Consider the following 14,453-nt stretch of genomic DNA (forward strand, 5'->3'; position numbering starts at 1 on the left):
ACAGAGTAGCTTTTAAAAATAAAATATAGCATTTCTCATTCTAAACTGTCTAATAACTGGTAGGTCAGTTTGTTCACCTCTATTAACTTTCATGTAGCATAGCTATAATTCCAGTACACTGAATTGTAATGACATGTTTCAACAGATTAATTAAATGCTTATTAATTAACTTGTCAAATAAGCCCATACCCTTCTAGGCTTCTAGGCTAATGTGCAATCTTTGGTGTCCTGCTCTTCACCATCTCCATCAGGAAGATTGTTTGAAGATTCTGTGACATAAAACATCCTTGTCTCTAAATTGGAAAGACGTGGATTTGACTGATGGATCACCCAGCTGATAAGGAATTGGCTGAATGATCATACTCAAAGAGTCGTAATCAACAGTTTTATGTGCAGATGTAGACCAGTGGCATTCCTCAAGGATCAGTAATGGGACAGGTGCTTTTTAACATCGTTATTGGTGATGTGGTCAGTGGGATTGGGTGCACCCACAGAAAGTTTGCTGACAGTTCCAGGCTGTGTGGTGCAGACAACGTGCTGGAGGAAAGGGATGCCATCCACAGGGACTTTGACAAACTTGAAAGGAGAAGGACTTGGGAGCATTCCTTCACAAGAAGCTCAACATGACCTGATAATGTACTCTTGCAGCACTGAAAGCTGATCTTAACCATGGCAGCATCAAAAGAAACACGGCCAAGAAGTGGAGGGACGTAATTGTCTCCCCCTGCTCTGTTGCTGTGAGGTCCTACCTAGACTACTGTGTTCAGCTCTGGGGTCCCCAACATAATAACAAGGATGTGGAGCTGTTGAAGTACACCCAGAGCAGTGCCACAAGAGTGATCAGAGGGCTGGAGCAGCTCTCCTATAAAGACAGGCTGAGAGAATTGAGGTTTTTCAGCTTGGAGAAGAGAAGGCTCTAGAGAGATCTCAATGCAACCTTTCTGTACCAGAAGAGAGTCTACCAAAAGAAAGCTGGAGGGGGACAAAGACTCTTTATCAAGGGATATAGCAATAGGACAATGGGTAAGGGCTTTCACCTAAAAGAAGTTAGAGTTAGATATAAGGAGGAAATTATTTACACAAAGGGTGATGAGGCACTGGAACAGGCTACCCAGAGAAGGGCCATAAGGAGGATCGGGGGAGCTATAGGCCTGTTAGCCTGACCTCGGTACCAGGAAAATTAATGGAACAAATCATCTTGGATGAGATCACATGGCATGTGTGTGGTGTCCAGGGGATCAGCCCAGCCAGCACGGGTTCGTGAAAGGCAGGTCGTGCTTGACCAACCTCATCTCCTTCTATGACTGGGTGACCGGTCTGGTAGATGAGGGAAGGGCTGTTGATGTATTCTACCTAGACTTCAGCAAAGCCTTTGACACGGTCCCTCACAGGCTTCTTCTGGGGAAACTGGCTGCCCATGGTATGAACAGGTATACACTTCTTTGGGTAAGAAACTGGCTAGAGGGCCGTGCCCAGCAGGTAGTGGTGAATGGAGTTAAGTCCAGCTGGCGACCTGTTTCAAGTGGTGTCCCCCAGGGGTCAGTACTTGGGCCCATCTTGTTTAATATCTTTATTGATGACCTAGATGAGAGGGTTGATTGCACCTTCAGTAAGTTTGCAGATGACACCAAGCTGGGAGATGGTGTTGATCTGCCTGAGGGTAGGAGGCCCTTCAGAGGGATTTAGACAGGTTGGACTGCTGGGCTGAGGTGAATGGGATGAGGTTTAACAAGGCCAAGTGCTGGGTCCTGCACTTTGGGCACAACAACCCCATGCAGCTCTACAGGTTTGTGGATGAGTGGCTGGATGAGTGTGAAGAAGAGAGGGACCTGGGGGTGTTGGTTGATGCTCGGCTGAACATGAGCCGACAGTGTGCCCAGGTGGCCAAGAGGGCCAACGGCATCCTGGCCTGCATTAGAAATAGTGCAGCCAGCAGGAGCAGGGAGGTGATCATCCACCTCTACTCAGCACTGGTGAGGCCGCACCTCGAGTACTGTGTTCAGTTTTTGGGCTCCTCACTACAGGAAAGACATTGAGGCCCTGGAATGTGTCCAGAGAAGGGCAACGAAACTGGTGAGGGGTCTGGAGCACAAGTCTTATGAGGAGCGGCTGAAGGAGCTGGGATTGTTCAGTCTGGAGAAGAGGAGGCTCAGGGGAGACCTCATTGTACTGTACAACCTCCTGAAGGGAGGCTGTGGTGAAGAGGGGTTTGGCCTCTTCTCCCAGGCAGTGAGCAGGACATGGGGAAATGGCCGCAAGTTGTATCAGAGGAGGTTTAGATTAGACATAAGGAATAACTTTTTCTCTCAGAGAGTGGTCAGGCACTGGAATGGCTGCCCAGGGAGGTGGTGGAGTCGCTGTCCCTGGCAGTGTTCAAGAGGCGCCTGGATGAGGAGCTGTGTGATATGGTTTAGTGCTTGTGGTGGCAATGGTGAGGAGGAGACGGTTGGGCTAGATGATCTTATAGGTCATTTCCAACCTTGTGATTCTACTCTATGATTCTGTAGATGCCCTATCCCAGGGAGTGCTCAAGACCAGGCTGGATGGGATCTGGGCAACCTGGTCTAGTAGAAGGTGCCCCTGGCTCTGGCAGGTGGGTTGACTGAATGATCTTTAAGGTCCCTTCCAACTTGAACAATTATGTGATTCTGATTCTATGACTTGTGCTAGTAATTTGTTGAAAGAAAAACAGTGTTTTCCCTTTTCACTAAATAACTGAAGATTCAGTCGCTGTAACTGAGGCAGAAAAAGAGGAATTGTTTCTTATTTATATACTTCTTCTTTTTTATGTTACTGTTACTCATAAGATTTATCAACAATGCTAGCATTAGGGAATGCTAGGGGTTGGAAGCACAATCAAAGAGTTATGCAGCTTTGCATGTATAGCCCTCCAGATCAAAAAGCTGACTGTTTCACGATAGCTTCCCATAGAGCATCCTGATGTTTTGATATGTTTGAAGTGGCTCACTAAAAAACTCTGGAAGAAGAATAAGCAGACTTAAATAGCTTTCCTTGTGTCTATGAGTAGAAGTTTGCACAGAAATGGACATAAAGCTAATGTGACTCTGGTGGATATTGCATCAATGGGATCAGGATTGGTGACAGTGAATGTGGACATGGAGAAGGGAATAGGAGGACATAAGGAGTATGGGTAGGGAATGAGATGGCAAGAGAGATATGAGAGAGAAGGTTCGTTTGCTTGCCTTTCCAAGAAGTTATAGGTCTGTAACATTTCTTTTAGCCTCCAGGATGAGGCAATATTGAAGGGGGTAAGGGGAGAAAAAAGCCTTTAAATTTTTAAATAAATGTTCTGCTACGGATCTCAAGTACAAAGAGAATGCAGTAGGCTTTTCAAGCCCTTCTACAGGTAACAACGAAAACTGGAGATGTGGTCTGTTGTTCAGGGCTTTGAATGAAGGCTAGCAATGATGTATTGTCCTCATGGGAAGTTAAGTCTTCAGATCAGAGTAAGTTTTCCTATGGAACCTGACCAGAAAATGGATTGTGACAATCTTTGACAGAAGTGTGTGCAAGCTTTATGGGGCAGGTTTGGGGTATGCTGGTGAGGAGTTTATAGACTCTAACCAGTTTTATCAGGACCATGGAAGGTCATGCTATTCAGCTGATATGTGGGGATGATTTTCCTCCATTTTACACATTTTTTCTTATGGACTATCTCTGCGTTAGAAAAGAACATTTTGTGCTTAAAAGCACTTAAACACATTTTAAAAAGGGTGTTTTCCTGTTACGGATAGCACTGCTGAGGTAGGCATCTGCATTTCTAGGTGCTGGAATTGCTGATTATGGAGACGAGAAAAATGAGTATCTCTGCTATTAACATTTTCAGACTATGTGTATTCTGCTGCCACAAGATAAGCCTGTGCCATTCCCAGAGGTAGTTAAATAACCTCTGAAACTCTGTCCATGTGAGAGAGCAAGCAAGAAGGGCCATGCCATGTTTTAAGGAACCCAAAGCATTATATTTCATCTGGAGGTCCAGCCTGAAATAAAAATCATCAGACATTTGAAAGAGATAGAAAAATTGCCATTATTTTGCCTCAGTTGCATAAAAATGGGGAGGAGTGAGAGCAAGAAGCTCTGCGGGCTTGCATCTGAGACCATTGCAGCTCCAGTGGCTTGGCGTTGCCATGGGGAGAGCTGGGCCTGCCTGGGCAGGGAGCCCATCAGCCGTCAATAAGCTGTGACCTGGCGTTTGTTGACTATAGAAACCCGGGGAGAAGGAGCCATTTTCTGCTGGATCTGGAGAAGGAGGCCCGAGCTTTTCCTGCTGTGGAGGGCGACAGCTGTGAAACAGTCAGCGAGGTATGGGATGGGGCAGTACTTGATGAAAGTACAGTGATGAAAGCATTGAATAGCTTCAAATGCACCTGGCTGCCAACAGAGCCCAGAATCTCTTCTCTGTTCCATTTTCTGGGGAACGAGGGATTGGGGGGAAGGGGAAAACTGCTAAAGCTGCTCCTGTCAGCAGCTCAGCAGGGAAGTGCAGGAGGTCAACGCATGCCTTTATTTGTTGGCACGTTCAGTCTGAAGCAGTTGTCAACCACATGAGGTAAGTCTTCAAAGTAATCCACAGCAATAAGTGGTGATGTAGAAACCACGATGATGAAGGGAACCTTGTGCATAAGTGCTGGCACAGCCCAGGTCCCAGGAGGTTCAGGTCAGTGGGATCTGAACGCTTCCCTTCTTACACTCTAAAGAAGTGCTGGCTTTGGACTCCATAAACATATATTTGGAGAAAGTGCAGTGGTTAGAGCAGTCTTTTTATAAGAACAGTATGTTTTGGCTTCGTGAATGCTTGCTGTACTCTTTTACAGATCCTCGTTTTTGATTTATATCTTGAGCGTTCTTGTTTGTCTTCTCAGATGAAGGCTATATATTCCTTTTCATTTTATAAATGTTTTGAATCTAGCTATAAAGGGCAACACATGAAAACACACAGTAATGCCCCCAGAAAGATGAATTGGTTTATTAACTCAAAATCCTGGCTCTTTTTTGCTGAGTTGAACAAAACTTGTCACAGAGAGAATTATCACTGACAACAGGTTTTGTTGGTATTTTAATCTAGGGCCGTATTTTGTGGCTAAACAGTACAGAAATTAGACAAACTATGAAGGTCAAGCAGTATAATTAAAAATACAGAGCAGCAAATTGTATCCAGTAATAATTCACTTTCCTGCTGCTAATGAAATATGCTAGCACAAATTAATGGCTTGTTACTTAAGCCTGCTGGAAAGACTTTGTCCCAGTACAGAAGGCATTCAGCCTGAAAATGTGTGCATAACAATCTTCTAACCAGCAAACGAGAGGTTGGACATAGCTATAAATCCAGCGTGTTCTGGGAATAGAAACTGGCAAAAACACTCTTCACAAAATATCAGGGCAGGATCTCACTGGGATTTGGACGGCGGCTGATGTAACAGAGTGCAGATGTTTATGTGGACCGAAAGACATTCCCAGAATAAGAATATCATACAAACACATGCTGATTTTTACAGCAGAAAAACAAGGAAGTGGGGATAATAGAGCATATGTTCTTATTTCTGATGAAGCATTTGTTGTTTTGCTCAATGTGCCCGTACTGGCAAGGCAGCCTCTGCGGGGTCTGCAAGTCGTTTGGGTTGTGAGTCTGGGCCTGACCAAATGTGAAGACCTTTCCTCTGATTTCTAGGGAACTTGTGTTAACTCTTCATGGTGACAGAAGTACTGTGTAAGTATCGGGCTGCTGATGGGCTGTGGATCCTATGCGTGACACTGCATGCAAACTTTTGTCCGGCCGCTTTCATGACAGCCTCTCATGCTTTGGCCTAAGTGTGGATCCCCTTTCCAAAACCACTCTCATCTCGCTTTCCCATGAAGAGTAGTCTCGCTGACCCAAAACTAGGAGACAGGATCTCACTGGTCTGTTGTTGAAGAAGAATAATGGAATATTGTCAGGCCTTATGGCTTATTGAGTCCTTTCCTTTATTACCATACAACTCCTCATTCTCCAATTTTCTTCAAAGACCTAGAGGGTTATATATGAAACTAAGCAGGCTGTTTGCCATACTCAAACTCTCTTCTCATATTCATATTCACTTCTTATACAGTTGTACTTTTCTGATGCTCAAGATATATATTTTTTGTAAGTGGAGTTTATTTATGGCCAGATTTACTATTTTGCCAGAAGTTTTGCTTTATCTGGTGAAGTGGCAATTTATATTCCCACTGCTTCACTTCCTTCAGCCAATTCAACCTTATTTCCATTTTCACTACTGTAGCCCATTCAGAAAAATCTGAACAAAGTAATTCCCATTAGTTTACAGCCATATCTGAATGATCTTCATCTGAGTTCCGCTGCCTTCAGAGTGGCTTCTTCCCTCTTGCTTCATTCTTTTTTAATAGCTGTAGGATAGCCTGCTTTTTATTTTTGTTAGCAATGTTTAGCTTAACTGGTATTTTTTCTTTAGCTCCAGGCTGCCCAGTGCTCCCATTTTTTTTCTTTTTCTGCTTTCATTCTCTACTTATGCTCAATAACTCATCGGTTGGCTTATCACCCTTGCTTACAAACCCTTCCCCTGTCTTTTGAGTACAAGTTTTGGTTAGCTTTTTACCACTGATTTAAAGATTCTCTAGCTTCTCTAGTGTTAAAATCTTTAGGGATATTTGTTGAATTTGACTTTTCTAATTATATTTGTTAATTTCTTTAAATTTGTCCTTCTGAACTTGATATACAGGTCTGTTTTATTGTTCTGTTATAACCTAGATTATGGTCTCTAACATTTTCACTGCTTACTTAAAAAGTCACAACTCTCATTTTAGCTCAATGACTGTTTGAAGGCATTTGTAAAGCATGGCAAACTTTATTTTTTAGTACTACTCTAGTAAAAATCTTTATCTTCATTCTTTAAGTAAATCTAATGCAAATAACTCTTTAACTTGTGCTGGCTATTCTTAAGTATAAATTCATTAAAATACCAGACTATCCTATCACATTTACCATAAATTCAGTCTTTCCAAAATATCTCACAACCTGCTGCAAAAGAGTGATTACTCTTTTGCCTTTTTTATATGTCTTATGTTAGAGACATATATGAGAGTTCAGGCTCTCACCTAGTGAACTGTTGTAGTGCAAAGACTGGTTTCCTCCCACCCAATTAGCTCAGTTTCTTGTCTGGGTTCAGTAAAATCTTGTACTTCATTTTTTTGTCAACAGTAACTCTTCCTTTCTTGCTCTTTTGCCATCCTGTCTCCTGTCGTTTCGTTGCGTCCTCTTTTATCTGAATTTCCTCTTCTTTCAGATGTGAAGCCCAGAGATCTGAACTGTCCAGTTCCTTCCCAAGGTTTCTTAGTTTGCAACTCTTATTATCAGGCCAGTCCAGTGGCAAGAGATGAAATTTACCTTAGGTATTAGGATACCATCAACCAAGGAGGTACAAGGACCAATAAAGTACATGCTACACTTGCGTTTGGCCTTGTGGTTGCCTCTTGTGCTTTAAATTAGACATTGTAAGTCTAGTGATCTGACTAAGTTTACTAGCTATTTTATTTTCAGTGGGTTTTTGTTTCTTTGTTGTTGTTGTTTTAAGAAAAAGGCAGAAACCATATGCCCACATCTGCCTAACAGATTCTGCAGACCACTGAAAAACTGATGGTAGAGAGCATTGCTCAGAAGCTGGCTACGAGTAACTTACCTCTTCCTTCCCTTTGCTCTCAAGAAAGAAAACTCAAGTCTTTCTGCAAAGATTTGTTTCTTCCTTTAAAAAGACAACTTTTTTTTTTTTTTTTAATTGATGATGCACTTGACAAGTGAGCAGAATGACTGTAATTCCAGATGTGAAGGGAGCACAAATACTCCAGAAATTCTCACAAATCAAGTGATTTTGCATCACAACTGAGTGGTAAAAGTGGATTATTTATAGACAGTACAGTTGTCAAAAAGTGGCATTTCTTTCAAGTTCTTTAAATTTTGGTCGATTTAAATAGTAGTTTTGAGTGAGAGAAACTGGGAGAACAGATCTTGAGTGTCAGTATATTTTGTTCCTGAAAAAAAATGAAAGCAAAAAGTTTCAATTATTTTCTTGTAAAAGATTTTGAAACTTCGAATTTCATGTTTGATTACCTAAGCTTTCTAGAGTGTCCCTGACAAACTAAATGAAGAAAGGAGGGGATATCATTTGTTAGTGAAATGCAGGGGGATGGCATTCTTGAAAAATTTTGGCCCATTATGGTTCCCTCCTGTTTTCCTCAGGCTAGCAATCAAAATGGGAAAAATCATTTTCACCCTGTTGTTCCAGCTATTAAAGAAAATTCCTCTCATTAAAGGAAATGCTGAATAATTAGCTCTTTAATGAATATTCTATGTGTTGTTTATATATACCTTATATATAGATATCTATAGGACTGGGAATTTATGCTATTTACATGAACAGTTCTGGTCCAGAGTTCACAGGTGATTTATTCTTGAGAAGGAGCAAGATGGATGAAGTATACCACATCTCTTCTACTGAGAAGGTCCAGCAGCTGGAAAGAGAACTAGCAGCACAGCTGGCAGAGCTGAAGGCACAAATAGAAGACAATGGGGTACTTCAGGGAACACCAAACAGGGCATACAGGTACCAATAGTTTCCTGGGGAATGAGGGAGAGAGTGAGATTGTAGCAATGCATTGTCCTCTCCTCATTGCAAATGAATGTCATGTGTCTAAATATTCATTTTAGAAGCCTGAAGGCCCTCATGGGAGCCAGGAATAGCAGCTTTTTCATTGTCAGTCTGCCCCAGTGTTGCAGCCGAAATGGAAGAGAATGTGAAAACATAAACTAAATCCCATTTCATGTCATGTATTGCAAACAAAACGTTCAATCTCCTTAGCACGTCAAGTATTTCCTCCTTATGGTGAAGAGGAAGTAGCTTTAAATATTATGCTGGGATGTCTAAACAGAATGGTTGCAAGTAAGACAGCTGCTCTTGCTCTCCTCAGCCATGATGAGATATTAGATGTGACAATGCATCCACGTTTGGCTTCAGGAAAGCTGTAGACCACCTAGAGAATATTTGGAGGAAAACAGAGGTCAAGAAAGTTTGACTAAGACACTTAAGACAAAAAGGAAAGCAGCTGGACTTGTGTCTCCACTGAGTTTTGTCTGGATTATAAATCTTCAGACACATGGGAGAATTCCTGTAAAGATGAGGGGAATAAATTCCTGTTTCCTCTTACGAATAGAACAGAAATCATGGGCTAAAATTCAAACATTCCCAAGAGAGTATTAATTAAACACTGATGTCTAGGTGAGGAGGTTGCTCTATCATGATTAGAAGCCTTTAAGAACAAGACTGATGAACACCTGTAAGCAATAAATATGCTTTTCCTGCCTTAGAGCAGTGGGAGGGCTTGGTGATCACAAAATCCTCCACAGCCCAACATTGTTGTGGTTCTAAACTTTTCCATTTGCACCTGCCGAGTATTTTTTTTGGCCAAGATTCAGAAGATGTTTTTACTGATCCAGTTTTCATCTGTGTTTTTAATTTACATGCATTCATTTTTGTACATTTAACAAAAAATTTGCAGTGTGTGCTTGCTATAAGTATGTAGACACGTGAGAATTAGAACAGTTTTCTTCCAGAATTTTTCACAGCTCCTTGTCATGAAGGCATCTTAGGAAGGAAGCTGGCTAAATGATGAAGGATGATTGTCAGGGAACTCTGCTACATAGCTGTGGGCTGTCATATGTACACAGAGAATTGATAAGCATCCAGATGGATTATTAAAAGGCTTTGACTTAAAAATAAATAAATAAAAATTAAAAAATCTTCTAATTAATCCAATCATACTGCTTGAATGTAAGTTTTTATGCCATTAAACTTTCTTACTGTTGATCTTGCCATTTGAGTTGTGTTGTGCCTGACCAATATTTGCTTTCCACCAGTTTGCATGTAACATCTTGCTGAACCATTTTTTCCTTGCAGTTCTGTTCCAGTTCCAAAAGATGCAACTTATTTCAGAAAAGAAAGAGAGAGAATACTGAAGAGAGTCTTACAGGTAGGTAGCTAAAGCCTAAATCAGCTTAAAAAAATCTCTTTGCTCTTAGAATCATAGAACAGTTTGAGTTGGAAGGGACCTTTGAAGGCCATATAGTTCAACTCCTCTGCAATGAACAGGGACACCCACAGTTAGATCAGGGTGCTCAGAGCCTCATCCAGCCTAGCACTGAATGTAGCCAAAGATGGGGCATCTGCCACCTCTCTGGGCAACCTGTTCCAGTGCCTCACCACACCTTACTATAAAAAAAACTTCATTCTTACATCCAACCTAAATCTCCCTTCTTTTAGTTTGAAACAATTTCCCCTTATCTTATTACAACAGACCCTCCTAAAGAGTCTGTTCCTGTCGTTATAGGCCTTTACCAAGTAGTAACTCAAAGTAGTAGTAATTCAAATTGCAGAAATGGATATGTTTTGTGAAATGAAGAACAGTCTGAGCCTGTAGCATTTGTTTATGTGATAAAGCCTAATAAAAGACTTCTCTTTATTTAACACTATTTATTTTCAATGGCCTGAAAAGGAGATCTGTTCACCACCCGCTGTTTGCAGGTGGCAGAAGCGAAGCCCCTTGTTATTCAGGCTGATGTCATGCAGAGGGAGTTAGAGAGCTGCTGGACAAGGGAGTACACAGCAACAACCTTGCCGCTGCTGCTGCACCAGGTGAGTTCGTGCTCGCTGCATAGCTCGGGGAGGCTTCCCCCAGCCCTGCAGGCTGCACTGTGATGTTAAAATAGGAATGGTATGCAGCTCCTGCCTGAAAACAGGCACGAAAGCGTTGTATTTGCTGTATAAAACACTTCCTTCTATGACGTGAAAAATGCTGCTCTTCGCTTCTTTGAAGAATGGGAATCTCAGTCAAATCAGATGGGTAGGAGCAATGTTCATGTATTCCCCTGATGCTTTTGCTCTATTCTATTACAACAGTGTTGTGGATTATTTTTATTCCCTTTTTTAAAGTAGAGAAATAGTGCTCAAATTGCTATGTCCAATGAATGGAATTCTGCCATCTTCCTTACGTGCTTTCTTCATTCCCATGATAACACTTTGTTCTTCTTTTTTTTTTCCTTTTTTTTTCTTCTCACTAGAACAACTTCTACTTCATAGTATAAATGTATACAATATTTATATTGTGAATAATAAATATAAGTCACTGTTTGTGGTGGCTAATTACCTATTCTTTTGGTGTTACTCTCTGATGCCAATGATGATCTATAAACTGCTTAAGCTTCCTGTGATGCTTAACAGCTGGTGTTTTTTTTTTGTTGTTTGTTTGTTTGTTTTTACTAATATGTGGTATGTTTGTTATTTTTTATTTTATTCAAGTTTTTTACAGACAGAATCACTCAGCTAGTCCAAAGTAAATATTTGCACATGCTCAGATGGAAAAGATTTTGCACGCACAGCAGTGTTATTGAGCAGCTTTATCCTCTCTATCAGGTAGGATCCCAAATCCAACATCTAACAGGAGTTAACAATGGCTTTCTTTTCATCCAAAGGAAGAACTACTAACATTAAGGATGATGTATAAAACTTGAAAGTCTTTAGATTTTATTATCTGTTACAGCAGCATCCGTAGCACAGATTAATATGGTTTCAAGCACTGCAACACTTATCTGGAATATTACTCCCATCCCTCCTTACACCTGACAGTACATAATACAATTATATATATATTAGGCATTTAATTCTGTTTAACTTAAGGTGCTATGGTTTATTGAACAAATGTGAACAAAAGGAAGATGGAAGGTTTTAACTTTTCATGTCTACTTTTTTGTTCTTATTTGTTGTAAAAGCAGTCTTTTTTTTTTTTAAGTTCAGTATCATTGATATCCCAGAATAAGCAGCTTTTTCTGCAAATAAACTGAGTTCTCTTACAGCTGAATATGTTTTTCTCTCTTCAGACATGAATAAATGTCAAGCAGAATAGTTTACGTAACTGTCTTGCCACTATTCTTTAGAGTTGTAATTCACACTTGTTGATTAAATCTTGTATTAAATCATCCATTTGTCTGTATTGTCAGTGACTGTATTTTCTATTGGGCATGGTTGTGTCAGCATTTTCAGTAAAACTTTCACTCTTTAGGTGGTTTGAGCTTTCTAGAGGTCATAATTGCAGGGGATCATGGTGGTAGAGCTTGGTAAAGAAGACAGTAAAGAGATTCACCACTTTCCCACACGAACTTAATGCCAAGAAACAGAACTGCCACTTGCTGTTTGGGAAATGTGTGAGCTGAGGCCGGGAGAGAGAGAAAAGATTCTCTGATGTAAGCAGGGAAGTGGCAAATGGCTGCGTGTGTTGATTACTAGGCCCTGTGCTATTAACACTACCATGGTAACTCATGCCATTATTGATAGTTCAGTAAAAGGCAAAATGTTGAGTAGAAGATGGTCAAAGTGCATTTCCAGTTCCTGGCCAGTTCCAGATTGACTCTAATCAGCATAGATGAGCATTTAGATGTGTGGTTCCCTAATGGGAAGTTTTCTTACAAGGTCAGCAATATGTGCTTCTAAAAAATTGCACTTCTGCTCAGTCTTTTAAAGGAGCAAGTTGAGGAAACTAGGCATTTGTATTTGAAAAGTCTTCAGGTAGTGCCTTCTCTGGTCCTACTTGAAGAGTCTGACTTATTTTAGTGGATAGGACATGAAAAGATCACTACACGTTCTTCACTGTTATCAATCTGTCTGCATTCACACCGATGTCTTGTTATACTCTCATACTGTCTGCTCATGGTCAGTATTAGACACTCAGAAATATTCACTATTTAAACTGAAATTCACTTTAGTCCTTTTGAAATATAGTTCTTCAGCATTTAGGATGCAAATAAACCTTAGAGGCTACTTTCAAACTGAGATTTCTTAAGGAATACAATGACCTTCTAGCTAATAAGAGAAAAAGATGCATGTGTGCAAAGATGATAGCATCTCTTCTGTATACCTAAACAGAAGCAAGTTAGTCACATCATGGATGAATACAATGATGCAGTTCAGAGGGCTGCAAGGCTTTCAGTGGCAAGGGAGAACTTCCTGACAGGAAAGAAAAATGCAATGAATGTAGTGACAAAGGAAGATCTGCTGATTTACACCCAATGGTTAGTGTGCCACCTACACTCTGTGAAGGGCATTCACCGTTTTCTCCAGGTAAGATGAGCATTTTGGGCAGTAAAATGTAATTATACAACATTCAAACCTTTGTAAACTGAGGAAGATAAAAGTCAGTGCAAAATCTAAGGGTTTGATGGTACTAAGCCAGACTGCATACATTTGACTTTCAATTCTTTTAGCACAATGATTTTGTTGGAAAGGAAATATGTAAATTTAGCTTTGTAATCGTTGTAAGTGAAATAACGAGTTCCCTGGCTGCAGAGTAGACAGTGCTGGGCTGTGTGGATTTAAGGAGATCCAGAATGAGAAGAAAACTTGATTTTTTTTTTTCCATACTTGTTACTGTGGTGATGTTTTGATAGAGCAGAATGTTATGAAAGGGTTGAGTCATCTTGATGAATAGTCTGTAGATTTGAGGATTATTTGTTTAAGTATCACCCTTTGAAGACAAATATGAACACATCCTTATTTTATATAGTTGCTTTAATATTTTATTACATGAGTGCTACAAGTCATCGACAGTGAATGATCTTCTAAATTTATATACAATAGATAATTATGATTTTCTTTCTCTTTCTTGTGTTTAATTTTATTATTTATTTTGCAGCTGAATAATTGCATGGCTTCTAGCTGACTGAGAATAACAACAAACATGTTTTTAACTCCAGGTTCTCCAGCATTTGCCTGTTTCTCACAAACTGAGTGTGGTTGATGAGAAATGTCCTGACGTGATCCAAGACAAATGGGACAAATTAAGGAGTGCCTTTGACAGACATTCAGATGTTTTTAATACTGATGTGTTTTGCTGTTCAAAATTTTTAAGAAATGGTGAGAAATGATCAGCTTTCCTTTAGAAATCCTATGGATAATGCATTTGTTTATGTATATTCTTCAAGACCGGTCAACAGCGCAAATCTGGGAAACATTGAATGCTGTGTTTGGGTTGTATGCTTGAAAAATTTGGAGTGTGGCTTCTACAGTCAGCAAGAATCCTGGAAACCTGGTGTCCAGATTCCAAGGGGTGCAGCCTTGAATTTGTGGCAGTCACTCCTCTGGCCTTGCTGTGCACTGGGCTGCAGAAACAGGCAGTTTAGAAGAATACTTGTGGGATCGGCTCAGTGGAGAATTCAGGATGTTGTCCTGATTACGCCAAGCCCTGAAACTCACCCTTTTAACTTTCTGCAAAAATATTATTCAAAATATTTCAGTGGGTGGCTGGTTTCTGGAGAAACTAAAACAAGAAGAGAAATGTTGTTTCAAGACACATAATGAAGTATCTCCAGAAAAATCTCCTTGTGGTCAGTTTCAAGTTCC

The 14,453-nt window shown here is 40.5% G+C and overlaps 1 protein-coding gene across 1 annotated transcript in view; it reads left to right on the plus strand.

The window, feature by feature from the left end:
- The first annotated feature begins 4,228 nt into the window (after positions 1 to 4,228).
- Positions 4,229 to 14,453, plus strand: part of LOC125689888 (uncharacterized) — a 91,016-nt gene continuing 80,791 nt past the window's right edge. The window contains exons 1-7 of the mRNA XM_048937620.1: positions 4,229 to 4,323; positions 8,441 to 8,612; positions 9,963 to 10,035; positions 10,587 to 10,697; positions 11,361 to 11,474; positions 12,981 to 13,175; positions 13,808 to 13,967. Coding sequence (XP_048793577.1) covers positions 8,476 to 8,612; positions 9,963 to 10,035; positions 10,587 to 10,697; positions 11,361 to 11,474; positions 12,981 to 13,175; positions 13,808 to 13,967 — 790 coding nt within the window. The 5' untranslated portion in view covers positions 4,229 to 4,323; positions 8,441 to 8,475. The remainder of the gene's footprint in view (positions 4,324 to 8,440; positions 8,613 to 9,962; positions 10,036 to 10,586; positions 10,698 to 11,360; positions 11,475 to 12,980; positions 13,176 to 13,807; positions 13,968 to 14,453) is intronic.

Source organism: Lagopus muta, chromosome 2 (genome assembly GCF_023343835.1).
Source record: "Lagopus muta isolate bLagMut1 chromosome 2, bLagMut1 primary, whole genome shotgun sequence".
Taxonomy (NCBI): domain Eukaryota; kingdom Metazoa; phylum Chordata; class Aves; order Galliformes; family Phasianidae; genus Lagopus; species Lagopus muta.